This window comes from Temnothorax curvispinosus, unplaced genomic scaffold (assembly GCF_003070985.1).
Source record: "Temnothorax curvispinosus isolate PA1 unplaced genomic scaffold, ASM307098v1 QBEX01015524.1, whole genome shotgun sequence".
Taxonomy (NCBI): domain Eukaryota; kingdom Metazoa; phylum Arthropoda; class Insecta; order Hymenoptera; family Formicidae; genus Temnothorax; species Temnothorax curvispinosus.
Genome location: NW_020225304.1, coordinates 222,440 through 241,786, shown reverse-complemented (window position 1 = coordinate 241,786; position 19,347 = coordinate 222,440). Strand labels below are relative to the sequence as shown.

The window sequence follows — 19,347 nt, the reverse complement described above, 5'->3', positions numbered from 1 at the left end:
GTGTCCTATTTACGAGAGACGGTTTACGAAACACGTGTGTACCAGCACCGGCGACATTAATTGTCGCGAGAGCTTATAGGAGCTTGTGGGACGAGCGTATTTACAAGCGGCCGGCGTGTAAATACGTTGCACTACGGCAACGTTACGGCACGAGAAACCGCGGCGCGCGATGCGGATCTCTTCATTTACCTATGCTGCGGCCGTCGCGCTTCGTACAGGCGACAATGGGGCGCGACGAGAACAATGGCGCGAACGAGACACCGCGCGTTACGTAAGACCGCCGCGAATTTCGCAATCGGCATTACGGTGTTATGTACGGTATACGTACACTGAGGGATTCGTGGGTGGAGTCGTGGATGCGGAGAGAGATGTGTTGTCTGCTTCATGAGAAAATGGCAGATTCGTATCGCCGGGGAACAACGTATCGTGCCGCGCGGCGGCGGCGGCGGCGGCGGTTTACTCTCTTTACGGGGCGCGGTTATTTTATCGTTCTCCGTCCGCAAAGTTTACGGCACGGGGAATGCCTTGTGCGGAATAACGCTTCTGATTTCCTCACTCACGCGATTCGCTTCTCGACGTTAACATCAAATCGTCCTTTCCTTTAGCGAGGCCGACCAATTAGGAAATGCGTGGGCGACGCGCATAGCGATAAGCGCGCTTACCGCTTCATCGCTTAGTTGTTATTTTCATTTTTATCGTTTCCCTTGTGATTCAAGGTAACATTATAAGTTTATGCGGAGTTAAATTACGTAGAATTGGATGTAATCGGGTCAAACAGTATCCCGGATCTTTAAATTACGACATGATTATTATACGTATTATTTTTAGGGCTTGAGTAAAGCAGAAAATGTCGGATATAAAATTAATGATAGTTTCATGTTTCGCGTACATTAATAAAGAAACTTTTCTTCTCAAATGAAACGTTTAATACAGAAACCTTTATAATTACATGTTCTAAATTATATAGTTCTATCTTCCAGGACTTTATGATACACTGAATATTATATGATAGAAAAAGATTTATAGTTGTAATGTTTCAAATGGCACGAAGAGGAAATGCCGGAAATTTGCGGCAATCTTTATTTGAGTTATATCAGTTTTATATCTTGTTAACGAAGCAGGTGTAATTATCGCAATCGTGCAAGACAAAATCAACCCGATCTGCGAACATGTTCGATTACGTTTTACGACGATACCAGATTGTAAACCCAAGTTTTCCGCTCCATATGTCGGTAGATGTCGGTGATCTTCGTTGATAGAAGGTCCGGGGCGCGATTATCACGGAAGGATAGCAGCGGATATATAACATCGACGGCAACAACAGGAAGTCGTATAAAATGCGGTTTCGCGCACATCTGCGGTGTAAGCCGCGAAATTCTTGGCGTAGGTAGCTAAATGATACGCTTGTTGCAACATGCAGATAACTCGAGCCACGAATGGCGCGCGAATAGCCACGAATAGCCGCGCGAGTGGGTTTAATGCAAGAAGCTTTATTATACATTCCGATCTTTTTTTCTATCCCTTCCCTCCACGGCCTTGCGTAAAAATGTTCAATTATGAAAATGGGCCTGTGCGCATGGACGATAATTATATGCTGGCGCTCGCGGCGGCGGAGGTGTTATCATTTCACTGGACAGCGCAGGAGAATCATTAATGGCCGATGAATTTTTAATGTGCCGCTAAAAGGATGCGACTTAATGCGACAACCGTGTTTCGCCTTTCGATAACGTTTCTTCCGCAATTGTTCCTTCCGCAGAACTCTCTATTACATGCAAAGTAGCATATGCATATGAATTAAATCTTCGATTATATAGGATATATATAGGATAATTTATAGTATTTATACAGAAAAAAAGAAGTGTAAAATCAACACGGGTATAATTTAATAATTGTATATATACAAGAATATATTGTATAATCTTGAAATGAGATTATATTGCGTTAAACGAAGAAAACTTGCTTGAATGAAGTCATTATGTAGTTCAATCTAGAAAAAAATGTTGAAATAAAAATATAAGAAGATGTAGATTGTTTTGTATATTATATACGCAAGATAACTATAATCTTTTTATAAGAATTTCAACTTTTTATTTCAACATTTTTGTTCTTGGTTGAACTATATAATGACTTCATTCAAGCAAGTTTTCTTCGTTTAACGCAATATAATCTCATTTCAAGATTTCTACGTTGAAACTAAAGATATTTTCAAATAAAGAATATTCTATTTTTCTGTGTGGATGTTGCTTTCGATTTTTACCCCTTCGGCTACTATGCATCCACTAATACAGTAGTTTTCCGCTGTTCTTTGGAATGAAACGCCACAGTGGCTTTTTCTTAAGTATTGGAATAGGATGTCACTATAGTGACTTTATTCTACGCCTCAATATCTTAATCGCTATCAAATAGGAATGTCTCCAGTTGTTTTGATCTGCATTTGTTGCATCGAAAGAATACTTTTTAGTCAAATTCCGCGACTGAGTTGCGCGTACGTACAGCGGTACAGCTTCGCTTCCGGCTCAGCCGTAGCTAAAGGATTAATTACGACGCTTCTTTCGCAAGATGTAGGAAGTCACGTTTTGATAAATTACTCTTATGATTTTTCCCGTTACCGAAATTGTGCGGCTATACACCTGTGCAATCAATTTCGTAAACGCGTGCTTAAACCTCCGGCTAACGCGTAATCATCGCGGCACACAATCGATAAATCGCCACCGACGGAAAATCACTCCCTGCCTCTCTCGCCGGGGTGATATGACTGATAGCCCATTTGTGCGCATCAAAGGAGTCTCGAGCTCGTTTCTGCGCATTGCTGCAACCGTTCTTATATCGCGTAGTTTAAAATTTTTCTGCGCGGCGCAATGCCAAGTGTTGAATATAGCAAATGCACACCGCGTACCTACTCATTTAGTTGGACTATCAGTTGCTCATCACCGATATTTATTCGTATATTCGTATATTCCGGTTTTCCAGTATAGTCGCGGTAAAACGTCAATTCGCAAACTCGCGCTTTGAGATTTTCAGTCCGCAGTCACTCGAGATAACCACTGACGAAATCACACGACGATATTTTCCGAATAAAATTGATAATTACATTTTTAATAATAAATCATTATTAATAATGATGACTGCTACATGAACATTGCCAGTTATCAATTTATAAAGTGACGTATTTATGAGTGCATGATTTCAGTTTAAATATGTACATTGAACTAATTATAATGATGAAGTAACTATGATGCTATAATATTTTTTTGCGATACCTATATAAAATCGACAATTATTTTTATTAATTAAATAAAGAAACAATTATCAGTTTATATCGAATTTATAATGATTGTTAATATTATCATTGCACAAGGCTTAATCGAAATTCTTGCGCGTCATATGTCTCTTATAAATTTGAATTCTTAGAATATCAATTTTTCCTCGATTTGATGTCAATTGCTCCGAAGATTTCCTTTCCCACGAATCCTCGAAAAAATCGGGAACTGCGATTTAGGAAGACTATCTGTTATATATTTAGGTAAATTACTTGATCTAGGCGGGGATAATGTGTATGAGAGTGAGCTGATAGGTTGTAATTTTTTTCCCATTTGCTCTCGAGATTGTCTGATCGTGTTGCACTTATATTCAGAAGCTGCGATGCAGCAAACGTGGTATCATGTGGGTTTCACAAGGTGGCTTCTCGACGTGGGAGTCGCCATCGGCCTTCGGTCGCGCTTCTCCCGCGGCTAGATCGCATCTGCGATAGAAACGTCGTTGAATGTTAACAGCGGGCACCCGAAAGTCCTTTCGAAGCGAGTCGCGCCGCGCGAGGACGAGATAGATACAAATTTCTCGATGTCGAAACACCTCAGCTCGAGAAGTTCGACTTGTGTGGCGAGAGGAGATCTCGCGCACGCAGAGTACGAATTAGCTATTTGTTACGGTACCGCGTTCCTTTGGCACTTTAACCTTCTTATTCTTTTAGCTGGCAGGCATCCGCCGGCTCCCGCATTCAGAAATCACGGTGCTTCGGCTTTGCTGCCGGCCTCGTATTATCGAAATTGCCTAGCGCGAACGTTACTCCCTAGTAATTCTAATAATTCAATCTCGAGCCCCAAACGGACTTCAATTACTATCAACTTCGTTTCAAACGAGATAGCGAAATACGTTTCTAGTCGTTTCAATGGAGAATTTTTGTGTTCATAATAGTTTCAACAGTTCCGATGTTACCTGGGTAAATAAAATTAGCCCGAATTCGTATTTCCATAAAATAAATTTAAAACTATGTATTATCTACATATATATTTCGCATGTAATTTAATTTATCATCGTTGGTTCGACAATCTTCTTAAATTTTTATTCCCATTTCCTTCGAGTGGCTCAGGTGGCATGTTCTACTACAGTGCGCAATATGATTATTCCACTCTTTTCTTCTCTTTTTTTTTCTTGCGACTGCGATGAAGAATGGATAGCAGAGGATGAAGGGTGGACGTCTAGCCGAGTGTAGGAATAAAAGGAGAAGGCGCGGTAGAGGTGGAGGCGACCAAAGGAAGTGCCACGGAACAAAGAACAAAAGTGGGCGAATTCCCACTCGGTCGAGATAAAAAGGGGGGGAGGGGACAGAGGGGCGAGACTGAAAGAAGAAGAATAAGGAGTCGGAGGAGAAGCGGAGAAAGATCGCGCTGCCCCCGCTACGGTCTTGAAGATATTCGCAGACTAATTGAATTTACGAGCTCGCCGGACCGGCCGACGCGACGTAAGGTCGTGCCGGTCGGTCGGTCTTTGGTCCAGATTCGGTGTACGCCACCATTAGTGCGGCCGCTCCTCCCGTCTCCGGTGTATCGTGGCGGTGGCGATAATCGTAAGTTTCACGATTACACGACAAACAGCCGAAAACTTGGCTGCCGCATACGTGACCGCGATATTTGATACGATACCAGGTGTTCGGCTTTCCCTGCTCTTTCATACGTCCGCTGTTTGGAATCTTGCCCACCGTAGCGTCATCGATGAATTCTCGATGGCCCCGGTATTCCTATAAGAAAACACGTTCCTTCGCGCTGAGGCAGTTTTTTCGTTCTCACTTGAACCGATACAAAAGTTCTGTTGCGAGTAAAGGGTGATATCGATCTGTTTGCGAATGTTTGGAGAATGCCTTTGATACTTGGGTTTATGATTATTTTATTTTTCTAGCTTATGATGTTGTTATTTCTGATAGAAATAATTTCTGCTGTTGCTTCGGCCTGTTAACTTTGCTTCTTCCGTATATCTGACTGTCAGACGTGTTAATAAATTTTTGGTTCTGTACGCTGATTAAATGTAGATTAATCAACAAATTTTGCTTGTATAATTAGGCAAAGCGCGAATCTATATGTATTCCGTTACTTGTGAATTTTTATCGAAGCCTGTACCTTTTCGCAATACGCAATACTCGGTCCCCGGACGTGCTGTGGAGTTCGGTTCAATGGAACGAAACCGGTCTCCGTTTGTTCGTGAACTCGCACCGATAACCGGTATAACTAACCTCCCTTAACAACTAAAGCGCGAATGTAAAAAAAATGATGCGACAAGTTAGCGCTCTCTCTCTCTCTCTCTCTCTCTCTTTTTTTTTTTTTTATATATCTCTTATTTTTATGTATTTTTACGTATTTTGATATAAATTTTTAAAATAAAATATAATAATTACAATTTGATTAATAATTATCAAAAACAGGTAATATAACGTTAATAAATTTAAATGTGGACATAAAATAAACAAAATAAAATAAAAAGTGATAAAAAAGTAGTTTTTGCTTTGATAAATATAAAGATTTATTGAATTTTTTATTGTTGATATCTTTAAAAAATCACTTTACAGTCGAATTGTCTCGTAATAGTTTATAACATTTATTGCGGAAACAGTTTTTTTTATGCAGCTGTTTAATGCACCTTGTTAATAATGGTGGTACGTAAGAAACGAGCTGCATTAAGATAGGAAAAGAGGATTGTCAATGAAAAGCGTCATCATGAAAGCGTCCGTTGAAAAAATACAGACACTTTTTAACGTTTTTCTTCCGGCAGTTCAAAGCCGGTGGAATTTTCTGTTTCTGTCTCTTACATTTTTCTTTCCTCTTGCATGTTTTCAGAATTGTAACGCGACGAGCCGTGTATAGGTACTTTTTATTCGTTCTCGCTATTACCCCTCTGTGAGAGCTTTCCTCGCACTAAAGCTGCCGTGGCGAGCCCGCAGTGTTCTTACAAAAGCGACAAATGGAAAACGACTCGGTTGTTAAGCGCCCGCGTTAATGTTAATAACGATGATGGATCCGCGACGAGAGAGTAAAAGGCGGATAGCGAATGAAGCACTAGTCGAGGGTTGGAAAGGAGGGGCTGGTTGAGGTGCTTCTCCATTGGTGGTGTTTAATTAGGAAAGACATCATTACGCCATCAATTAACGGAGCTTTTGACTTACCGCGAAAATTAATGAGCGCGCGATGAATGCCGACGACATGGCGTTGATGTAGAAAATGTCGCGATTTCGCTGGATTTCTGCATGCAGAATGCGCGGTAGAGTGTAAAATCACGGGACGCGACAGTTTTTATACAACGTGATTTCTATTTGCAAACATTTTCTGAAAACTAACTATAAGAAAACAATTTTTTAAGGGAAATTAATCAACAACGTTTAAGTTTTAAAGAAAACTGATTAGTAATACAGATTAGGAAATAGGAATATTTATTATGGTAGTCTGATGCTAGATAAAATTATATGTTTGTCAGTAATTGAGAATAATTAATTATTAGCAATTAATGCAATTTTTTTTGACGATATAATTATGGTGGTGATAATTATTTATGATGGTGATATTTATTTGATCTTTGAATAGCATTTTGTATGGTATAAGTATATTATTGCCAATGACATATTTATACCGTTATCAAATCACAATTTTAATTTCCTTACATATGACACGAGAAAATGGATAAATTATGATATTCACTGATCACGATGCCACTTGGTTTCAGTATATATAAAAAATCCGTTATTCATAAAGGTTTAAGCAACATTTATCAGATTTTATTTGCATTTATTTATTTTTATTTCATAAAACATAGAGAAACAGTTTTAATTTCGTATAACCGCGCTTTACGTGTTTTTTTTTATCTTTTACATATTTATTTTTGTTTTCGAGAGATAACAGCTGGCATACCGTTTTATCGTTTGCATATAAATAATTTCGGATATTTTACTCGAATACAATATATAATTACTGACGTGCCTATTACTCTCCAAGAAGTAAACATGAAGTTTAGATGAGAATCGAGATGATATCAACGCCAAGTTGGCGCCAACTTTCAGTCTGCGACACATTGCTTCCTGTTTGTTCCGCGATACGTGAATCATACCAGACAGGTCGACGTATCGGACGATCATCATGCCCCGTGTAATAAAGGATGAAGGCTCCTAATTGCGGTTTAATGACCTCATCATCCGGTCCATTCCACGAAAATACATTGCTTTGTTCATGTACTTTCCTTTTTGTTTAAGGCCAAATTCGCGAAGTGAAATTCTGTAGAATAGAATCGAAGCAAATTATTGCCACGATCCATTCTGCAGTTCTCAATTTGAATATTCAGAACGTTCTTACTTATATTGTTTTTGCACTCTTACATTTAGTTTTTCTACAAACACAATCAATAAGTACTGTACAAAAGTTAAAAGAAATATTATTTAAAATTTTTTAGCTTTATTTTTGTTTATATATCATTTTTTAAAAATAAACCATTAAATACAAGTAAAATAAAAAATAAAATACAATGATGGAAAATGAGAATTATGATGCATTCGTTAAGTATTGTTGCAAATACTAATTATATGCATCATATATATGTATATATAAAAGTATATCAAAGTATTCTTTATAAAATCAAGCTGATTTCGTGTTTGCAAAAATTATTCCTAATTACCTGTCATTAATTTATATTGAACTTGATCGTGTAAGAAAATTTATTACTATAGATTTATATAATACAATAACGAGGAAAGACTATTTTTTCGATTGTACATGCACCAATTATCAAATACATTCTATATTTTCGAGAACAGCTGAAGCTTAAAAATAATTGGATCGATACAATTAGAGAGTGCATCCATTCCTGAATTTCTTTCTACACTTTTTCTACTCATCGCTATCTCTTCGTTTTCTTCTTTGGATGAGAAATGGAGGCAAGGAACATTCTTCTCTCTATACATATATAATGGAATTGAACATTTCTTGTTCCAAATAAGCTGACTCGGCAGTACCAATAAAATTTAACAAGATTCGCATTTACAATTTACGGAATCTTTGTTTCTCTTTTCTTCGCATCTTATATAATACACACATACACATACATATTATTGTTTTATTTAAGAATATACAATGTGACTTTTATTGTATATTTTTTTTTCTTTCTTTTTATATGATTGTTCTTTTCGTTCATTTTATAATGATTCTTCTCTATCGTAACTATTAATAAACCGGACGAGAACATAACTCATTTAGTCTTAAAAAGTTATAATTGTTGAAACTTATGGCTTGGTATTAATAAAACGTTATATGCATTGCGAAAGAAATTTTATATCGCCGAATCATATATAATCGTGACATTTTAAAGAACTTTTTAATTTTCGTAAAAGAAATTATATAAAGACTCATGATTATTTGTTTTTAACATTTTATCCTGTATTCTCTTCGAGTCGTCGTAATCCTGTGCGTCCGATTTTTCTTTCTTTTCATTTTTCTTACCGTGTGTAAATAATCGACAATCACGTCTCACGAAATCACTGTCGTACTTTTCTATGGAATCGGCATAATATTCGAACAAATTGCAACTGTCATAGATGTGCCGTATCATGCATGTTGTAGGGGTTATTCTACACATGTACTCTCGCTTGCAACTTCGGTTCTCGTTTCGTACAAGAGAAAAAAAAACACGAGAAAATGATCGTGCTGGTCGATTCGCAGATTGTTAATCGTAGATCCGCCTGGGAACCAGTTTCTTCGCATACGACGAACGTCTTTTTATCGATGTCTGAACGCGGCGCTATCATCTTCGCCCAATTATTGATCCGTCAAAGGCATTTGAAAGTTATGCGACAACCTGTAGTGATTTATTTTTTCGCATTATCGACATATTTGGACATTTCGATTATGCCGTTCCTCTACAAGACGCGATTGGCGTCACACGAATTTTTCTCCAGTCACTTGAGTTTATAAAATCGCTTTGAAGTATGAAAATCACGAGTCTTTAGATCTGTAGCAACAATCTTCACTTTTCCGTCATGTCGGAACATACAAAGCATTTTTGAGCCGTATTTTCTAACGATGGATATGAACAGCTAAGATTGGAGATTGGATGCTTAAAGTTTTATTCGAAAAAATGTCAATAATTTTGAAATCAGTGAATAATACAATATTATATATAAATGTAAATTTAATTAAAGTTAAATATTAAATAGCGTATTTTATTTCACCGCGTTTAATTTTATAAACGTTGATTTAATAACATCATATAAAAAATAACATAAAAATTATGTTTTTAAGTATACCGAGAAGATAATAATTAGTCAATTTTAATACAAGTTAGATATCAATCATACATAATTCGAAAATTTTATTTATTCAAAGTGGATATAACTTTTACGTCGACATATTTTAAGTTTATGATAATATATGATTTCGTACATAATCTCTAACAAAGAATGAAAAAAATATAATACAATTTGAATGCTCTAGCACTAGCCCTACACAGTTCCAACTTGTACAACATACCGGCCTGGTTAGATCGATCAGGATCCCCGCATTAATCATGTGGATCGCCGAAAGAAAGTAATCAGTGCTGCTTGTTGAGCATGTTTTCAATTAAACGTGGTAAATTGCGGCTTGCTTCATTTACAATTAAGCGCGCTTCTTAAGGTTCGGAAGACGACGACTGGGTTACACATTTGCAATCAATGTCGATAATATAACACAGGGTAAAGCTCTCGCTGCGCGATCTTAATGAGCTTTATGCACTGTTGTTGCTTCATCAACCTCCCACTGTAATTGTAAATGAATCCCTAATTCATTCGAATCGTCCTGCGCGCGGCCGCGCGCGTGTGATGCGTGTTTCTTGCTTGCTAACAAGAATCTCTAATAGAAATAGATATTCTGAGAAACTCCCGAGTGCCTTACCCGCGGCGCGTTTCATGATGAATATGAAAACTTGTGGTGCTCCTACACTCGTTATTCATTCTACGTTGATAGATTCAGTAACACACGAAGGCGGACACTTTTCATAATTTATGATTCATATCACTCGCTTATTGAATGTGCTGCACGGGAGTACCATAGAACGGAATGAGGGTGCATCAGCGGGAAGATCACTTTACACATTGGAGCAAAAAAAAAGCATTTAAGTTAGTACAAGTAAAGTTTAAATTTTACTCATTTTCAATTTTTATAATCTATATATTCTCAAAATTTATGTGATGCTGGAAGTTCCTTTTCATTCTACTGCTGATGCATTTTTCTCCCATTCGGAACAGTTATTTTATTTCAAGACTATATTCTCTAATCTTTACTAGTATTTATCTAAAATTAGTAAAAGTATATAACAGCAAGATTAAATACTATCATACAGATTGAAAATGCTTTGCTGCCATTGCTGATGACGACCGTATCTATTACTCAATAAGAGACATGTAATAGTGTGATGTATCAGAAAAATACTTATTACAACACAATAAAAAAATTAATCCAATCAGTAATATTATCAAAATTTTAGTTAGTCAATAACTTGATAACTAACTTTATCGGTTTACGTACGGAATATCACTTGAAATTTGAATGGGCTGGGCATATTCGAATCGGATATCGCACACGTGAGGATTCTGATACTTTAGCGGCACGGACCGTACGTGAGCGTACGTCGACACGTACGCGCCGTTAAGAAACTTCCTTATTCGGATTGTCGTGCCGCTGTCACGTGCAAACCATCCGGTCGACATTGTTGCATTCTTTCACCGAGTCTTTTGCCGAGTCCTTCGCCGAGCGTTTCGTTGAACGCTCGGCTCTCAGAACTTCTCGCCGAAGAACCTTTTTCAGTTGAGAGAAATCGCTACGTGTTTGCGATTTTATCCGGTTGTATAGTGCAAAATAGAACGATAATTTTTTTCTGTACGAAGACATTGCGTTTATGCGATTGCAAAATAATGCGATCCGAATCTTTTCGTAGTGCTAGCAACGAAGATACGGACCACCATTTACTGCTATTTTTATGAAGGATCTTGTACATTTCAATATTTTATGCAGTTGTTAGTTGCAAATCGTTGAATGGAAACTGAAACTATAGAAGAACTAAAGAGACATTTGTAAATTTTTCGTGTGACTATAAAGATTAACTTGTATTATACGCGAGCTTCCCTCATTAAGGGTGATTACACAAAATAAATATGTCAGAAATCCATGGAATGGCTATAATCGTAAATCAGTAATCTTGAAAGCGCGGGCTTGAGCAGCGCTTTCATTAATCTATATGTCATTAATTAAACATATCATTATGGCGCGAGAAACTGATGGCCAGCTCCCGAATTGCAAGGTGTACTCTGATTCGATTTCTACGTGCCGATCGATCGGTTGGTGCTCGATTAAAAAGAGAACCGCGTAATCGAGATAAGTGGAGCTACTTTATAATAAGAGGGCACACTTTTGGCTTCGGCGATCATAGGTGTTGGTACCTGCCGTTGTGTGTCTGTCGTGAAATATAGAGATAAGTCGGTATCGCTATTGCGGTAACGTATAATTTGACGATATATCGTGCTAATTAATCGCACTTTATTCCCGAACCATCCTCTCGATTTAACAATGTAACTTCTCAGACGCGACAGCTAATTTAACAGAGGACTGTCAAGATGGTGGGAACGATCTTCATTTCGAGAACAGTCAGATATCTATCGGATATCTGTCGGTTACAAAGTTTTACATCGATTATTTGCGCTAGGGAGAATTAGGGACGTATCAAGCGTAAGAATTTTTCAAAAGATATAATTGAATCACCATGATCGAAGGAGTTAAGATAGATGATCATTCGGCGGATTGTAAAATAGAGTGTATTTTTTTTTATCGAGAGATAACTCGATGCACGAACTTGAAAATATTATAGGTTCGGTGCTGTTAAAAATTATTATGCCGTCGGAATTTACAGATGAAGATAAAAGTAAATGAGCGATCGTGTTGCTTGTTCTTATGTCATGTTTGTCGCACTTGGAAATGTTTTTCATATTCTCCCGGCAAAATTGCTCTCGCGCCAGACCGCACAACGGCCGCGATAACAATTTCTATTGGATAATGGGCCGATTTAGCAAAAGACCCGCCAACCTGCGTTGCTCACGATAGCGTAATAGATAACACGATACAGAATGATAACGCTAGACATCGCAATAATTTAACCTTTATAATAGCGTAACTGCATATTGTTCGTCATTATTGTCTAGCTTATCTCGCGGAACATAGACTGGAAATTCGCTGAAATATAGTTACACAAACGAGACAGAGTAAATATCTTTGACGACAATCTTTTTTTTCCTCCTTAACAACACGCAATTCGCAATTTATTAAATATTTGATACGAGTTACGTGCACGCGGTGCAACTCGTATTTATGCAATACGTGTAATTGAAAATCAATAATGTATTTAGTACTTTAATATGTATTGGATATTTTAAGTGCTATTATGTAATGCTATCATGAATATATTTTACTATTATATAATGATTGATTAAATCTGCGTGATTATTACTGGAACGAGTAAAATATTGGTTAATCTGTTGCATTGACATTTTATGATATAAAAGATATAGAATATTTTTTTATATTTTAATTTAACTTGAAATAATTTTATTGTTTATATATTTAGTAAAAAACTCTAACTCATATTTATAATATCAGTAGTATGTACAAAAAACTGATACAAAATAACAATCTTAGTTGAGATGGTATATTCATAAGTGTTAAACAGTAAAATCAATAAAATCCAATAAAAAATATAAAAACAAAATTAATTTGGAAAAATTACTTTTAATTATCTGTTTCTTGATGAGTACCAACTACGGATATTCTGTAGGCCTAAAATATGTAAGTCCGTCGGCCATCAGCTGTATCTCTAAATGCAGCTATACTTTTATTTTTAAATTTTTGCTTTGAATTTTAAATAAATTACAAAGTAAAATCGTATATATATTGTAATAAGTAACAATAATTTAAGTTGAATGTTTCTTAAAGAATAAGTTTACTTCTACGCGCGCCCCGAAGTATTTTTTGTTCCGATAAATCGACTATGTCGCTAATGATCACCGTTAGTACAGATAATAGCTTTTTCACTTCAATTCTAGTTTCCGTGGCGCTTTAGGTGGCTAGCGAACGTAGTTTGTTTGCTTACTTACACTGCTGCCGATCGCTGTCAATATTATTACGCTGAGCGGTAGGTGGCCCGGGAATAGCTCCATGCCGTGGTTCACTTCCATTTGCCATATAACTTCCCGAGAGAACCGATCTATCGCTCGATGAGTGTAATCAGCAGCTGCCTCTCCGTCCCGTCCGTGGTAGACGTGTTCTCGTGGCTGGCGCGCTTTTTAGTCGCATACACGACGTCGTTATCGATATCATTATACGAGAGCTGTAGGTGGGCAGTGCAGATCGGTGGCCTTATCCTAGAAACCGAAACAGAGAGGATTTTCCTTACCCTCTTTTGCATGTAATCGCCGATGGTGCTACGCGTGTGGATCCATCATCGGACGTACGCAATCATCGGACGGGGGCTCACGGGGGGCTCCCCTCCTCCTTGTTAGACATACATATTCTGCGGCGCGTTGGCCAGATCATTCTCGAATCGTTCCTCATTTCCGTTCGGTAACGACATCGGCTGCATGCTTTTCTTTTTCCTTTCCGGGCTCGAGTGGCATGACAGGTTCTTCCACCTCCTTTTTTCTCGAACGGCGCAAAACACTCGCCGATCGAAGCGTAAATGGTGCATCGTTTCGTTCGATCCGTGTCTGTATATAATAAATCAAACCGATCTTTTGGTCATTTCGTCCACATCCCAGTGGATGGACATTGCAGTGATTGTAGTTGATGTTAATGTTAACCTCTATGATCAAAGAAGTATGCGACATATACGCGGTTTCTTATGTAATGTCTCTGACTCGACGTTAACTTTTAATTTGATACTTATATCAACTGTCATTAATTAACTTATGAATTTTGTATTAATACTGAAGGACAATATAAGGGTCACTTCGATCAAACTCCGATTAACTTAATCGTTGATTAGTCCATTGGAAATGACCAATCGCATTATTTGTCAATCTATTTAATGAGCAAATGCGATTGATCATTTCCAATGGACTAATAAACGATTAAGTTAATCGGAGTTTGGTCGAAGTAGCCCTAAGTAATTTACAATTATCCCATATAACTGACTGCAAATTACAATTAATTACACAATTAATAAAAAAATAAATTTTATTTTGTATTGTTCTTACATTTTTAAATAAATCAATGATATATAATATCATTGTTTTCACTATTAGTAAAGAATTAATCTAATGTAGATATCTATACTTAAGAATGCCAAATGAATGATGTCAATTCATTGTACAATGTATCGTAATTTTTTCGTTAAAATAGCGATGATAAAGATCATAATCTACATATAACAACTAAATCAAACAAACTCGATTAAATCAGTCTACATCTAGATAATCATTTAATATTTGGACGTTCTTAACTAACGTTATTTTCTTCGAATTCTTATTACCCAATGTTCTAAAAGGGATGTTTTCTCAATTAATTACGAAAAAACTGCAAGTTTTGCTTTTCTTTGTTGTGAAATTATGGTGGATTGACCGGAGCCGCATACCGCTTCGAAGAGGATTGCCTTGAAAGTTTTGCACGAAGGGGGCGAGAGGCACAGGAACCGGGAATCAGGAACCAGGAACCGAGCGGCAGACCGGCTTGACTGGTCCAGAGCCTGATCATTTGTAGGTGTATGTACAGGTACACGTAATACATCAACGGATCGAAATGCATGTGGCTGCCTCGCTCACGTAATCCGCTGGGAGTGGCGCGATACTGCTCATTCGATTATAGTTGGCTAGTTCGTGCGATTCGGAAGATAGATTCAAGGGCAAGATGTCACATTTGTGAAAACAAAATGAAAATTTTCTACTTAAGTTGGTCCAAGCGGTAATTTAGGAGAGATCCCTCAGGAAAAGATATCAATTTAGAAATTACTTGAAACTTCTATAAAAAGCGACCCGCCGTTTGCTCAGATATGTAGGTAGTTCAATATTCAATTTTTCGAATTTGAATCTCGATAGTATGAATATTAGCAAAAAAAGGAGTGATGGTTTATACATAAATATAAAAATTAAAATAGGATATGGGCATGAATGTTATTTGTCAATGTTAAATAGCTACTTTTAAAAATAGGATATTAATTAACATTACTTTTATTTTAAAGTAAAATTATTTTTCTGAAATATGTTCTTTTATTTTTTCTTTACACAGATTAAAAATAAAATTTTATTTTCTAATAAAATGCTTATCCTTTATACGAAACTATTTCTATCATCTTTTCGTGCATTTTATGTGCATTTTCATGTATGGTGTGTAGTTCGCATGGAAGCGTTAGAGTGGCACTGATACAACTTATGAAAAAACTCCTGAAAAAACTCTTGGTCGAGAAATCGTTAATAATTAAGTACCTAGAAGGACGAAGTGGAAATTATTAAATTACTACTTTGGTTACTTATCTGACAAGTCACATGATGGCAAAGTTATTGATGTTCCCTTTGCACAGTGTAGGAATGGAAAATAATAAAGTAATGCAAAATTTTTTTGCAATTCGATAATTCTACAAGATTGCTATCGAATCGTAACTTCTCATTATAGTGTGAGATTATCGTTTGTCATGGAGGCCGTATATGTACTTTAATATTGCATTATTTTTGCGTATCAATTTTTTACTGTAACAAATTGGCTGAAACTTTTATTTTTACATTTGTGAAAGCAAAGATTCGAATTAATACATTTTTCAATATAATGTTAATTGTAACAATATAATGATTAATGATATATGTATCGAATATTACACATGTTTTTGTTACGATACAAATAGTGTGATGGGTTTTGAACATAGTGCAATTTTGAATAATTATTCTTTACGAATCAGTAAAATGAACTGTGATTTTTCGGATAAAAATCTTAGTATAATTATTATTCTTAATATTCTCGTTTCTAATATTTGATTCTGTTTGCGTTAAAAAGAAAATTCAATAATATTTTAAAAAATTATTCCATTAAATAAACTTTCAAAAAATTAAATACAGCGAATATATAAACCGAATGCACCGATCGGCAGCTGATATTCGCGATTAAGGATTTCCTTATTACTATTTTCGTATAAAATTAATTTAAGTAATGTCGTTTCTGTTCGATTTTGTGAGGTATATTTATAGGCATGTTTGATCGCAAAAAATTTTAGTCGTCTTGTAAACCGGTCATTTCATTGAATGTAGTGCTCGATATTATTCGCACGTAGAGTATTGACATTCTAATAGAAACTCACAGCCATAAATACTGAAAGTCAGAGTCCGGTTGGTTGTTAGTTATCATTATATCGTGATGAACGATTTATTTTCCGAATTAGTGTCGTAGTTACTTTTTATCTCAGCGAGCTGGCGAAATAGCATTCACACGATTTATACTTTTGACCGAAGGGCAAAAGCATTGCTCAAGTCAGGTTAATTAGCATGTCGAGACGTTTGTGAGGTCGATAAGTCATAAAATGGTCCTTGTCTAGAATGACTAGAAATAATTTTGTTCAAATAACTTTGGAATTTAATAATTTAAAATATAGATCTTGTTTTTCGCTTTTTAACTATTTTAACTGCCAATTATGTCTTTATCGATTTACATAATAATGTTTGCATAAGTTGATATCGTATTTCTCATCAAAAACTAATTGCAATAATCGTGGACAAGACGTTATCTTGATTGCATATTGCTGATATCTTAATTGATCTATCTATCAGCTAAGTCAATGAAGGGCAGGTTTTTCTTAATTTTATTCGACGTACACATCTTTTTCTATTGCTTATTATATATGTCTCACTTATTATTATTATATTATATATATATATACATATAATTAAAAAATACTAAAATATCTACTACTAAAATTTCATAAATATATCTAATAATAAAATAAAAAATAAAATTAAATAATTTCTTTTTTAATTCTTTTATTAAAAAAATAAAATGCAAACTATAAAATATTTTTCTGTTTTGATATGTAAATTAGGTAAATAGTTTGTTTATCTCTTGAGAGTTACCTCTCGTCTATAAAATATGAGATAAGATAAAAAAATGATATAGAAATTGTTTGTGTATGTGTAAAAGAGATGAAAGTTATAAAGATAAATATATTAATTTTTATGTTACTTTACTTTTGACATCACATCGTTATTTATAATATTCAGTAATCAACAGGATCTCTCTCTAAGTTGCATTAAAAAAATTAATGCATTTACAAGTAGCATAGATTTAATTAACGCAAATTACAAGTTCAATGAGAAATGTCATCGTCGATGGCAGTCGAAGAATGATGGGTTTATATATTCGCCTTGTTAAGTTGGCGATTTAAGCTACGACCTGCCCGACGCGGACGTGACGCTCTGTCCGACGTTCGAAAGGAAATCAGATATAATCGCGTGAACGTATCGACACTGGAAAAAGAGAAGAGATGCTTTTAATTAAAAATAATTATGCCCCGCACACACGTCGTGCGTGCAGGCTGCGTTTAGCTGTCACCGCGTGAGAGACGCCAGCAGGCAGCGGAACTTGAATATTAATCGAGATCCGGCGATCGCGACAAATTGCCTATCAAAGTAGCGTCAGTCTCGTGATCGTCTACGATCTACATCGTTCAACGGGCAGGTTATTATTACGGGGACAACTCGTTACAGGATCCCGATGGTGTATCGCAAAATGTTCGTTCGTGCAGCCTGCTTCCCCCATCGTCATTTTTTTTTCATTGTGTGCAGTCTTATCTCTTTATTTCCTTTCTTTTTCTTTTTCCTTACAAGGAGTACATGGAGTAAGACATGCGGAAATAAATCATTTTTTTGTTTGTTTGTTTTTATTATATTCAATATAGCGAACATTTTCTTTTCTCGTGTTTTTACTAAAATAATTTAAATTGAGATTTGAGATTAAATTGCGATTTCTTTTTTTATAGACTTATGTTATTAATTTCTTTTTTTCATCTTTATACTCAAGAAATCATTCATTCTCTAATTTTACTTCTATAGATCTATAGAAGTACTATAGATCAAACAGAAGTTAATTAAAAATTTTTTACGTGCTATGTAATGTTCTCCTTTTACTCACAGAAAAAGCAATATTATATCTTCTCTTTATATTTACTTACGCACATCAAAGGTTGTCTTTTTAAAATTGAAATGGGTGGTGACCTCTTTTTAAAAAGTTAACAATTTAAAAAATTTTACAATTCTTACGAATTTCATTAAATATCTGTACTGTTTGAGTTGATTATGCAAGAATTATTATGTGAGATAAAAATATTTCTCTCGACGAGATAAGGATGTTTCCAACATCCAACAGCATGCTTTCAATGGAGTTTTCAAGCCCTGAACCGTATAATATTTAATGATCGTCCTTAGTAACGAGTTCACCCAAGTGCGTTCACAGTCGATATTGCACCCTTCGCGCCACACCACTTCCCACTATTGTATCGCGAGCAAAGCTATCCGAGAGGGAGGCATATTTCAAGGTTATTCGGTTGCTTCTGTCTAGCACCGAGGGCAGGATCGACCCAATCCTCCTCAACGAACCTCCCAGGCTGTTGCCGTGGCAACAGACCAGGCCAGGCTTTCCTAATACGTTTCCATCCTACCTACCCTCGCATCGTCGAGTTTTCCCTGTCGGCCTCGAGGGTGGCAAGTGCACCCGGTCGGAGATCTTCAAAAGGAAGAAAACACGATTTCACGAGCGCCATTCGTTCGGCTTCGAAGCGTCGACTGGGGAGGGAGGACGGCGAGGGATCCGGCGAGGATCGTTTGAAAGGGGGTTGGAGAGGATCGGGGCATGGGCAGGGGGTGAGAGAAAGGAACGAGAATATCCATGCATAGAGCATCGAGACGGGCGATAGGACGGGCGTTGCTATGCCGACGAATTATCATTTGCGCCCCTGTGCGTCGCTGTAAAGGGAGTCGTCGGCACCCTCTCCGCATGGTACATATATACTTGGCCCCGCCTCCGGGCGCCAACGACATCGGTATGG

General features: G+C 36.5%; 1 protein-coding gene across 3 annotated transcripts in view; it reads right to left on the bottom strand.

Annotated features, from left to right (window-relative positions):
• Positions 1-19,069, bottom strand: part of LOC112465815 — a 39,465-nt gene extending 20,396 nt beyond the window's left edge. The window contains exons 1-3 of one of the 3 annotated variants that reach the window (XR_003042068.1): positions 18,965-19,069; positions 13,838-14,035; positions 13,427-13,693 (exon numbers count right to left, since the gene is read on the bottom strand). Coding sequence is in view for 1 of the 3 variants with exons in the window: in XM_025033560.1 (XP_024889328.1) it covers positions 13,537-13,693; positions 13,838-14,035; positions 18,965-19,062 (453 nt within the window). In the remaining 2 variants the exon portion in view is untranslated. Of the gene's footprint in view, positions 1-13,013; positions 13,694-13,783; positions 14,036-18,964 lie in introns of those variants that run through there. The other 2 variants (XR_003042069.1, XM_025033560.1) reach the window with 2 other exon arrangements.
• Between the last annotated feature and the right edge of the window lie 278 nt (positions 19,070-19,347).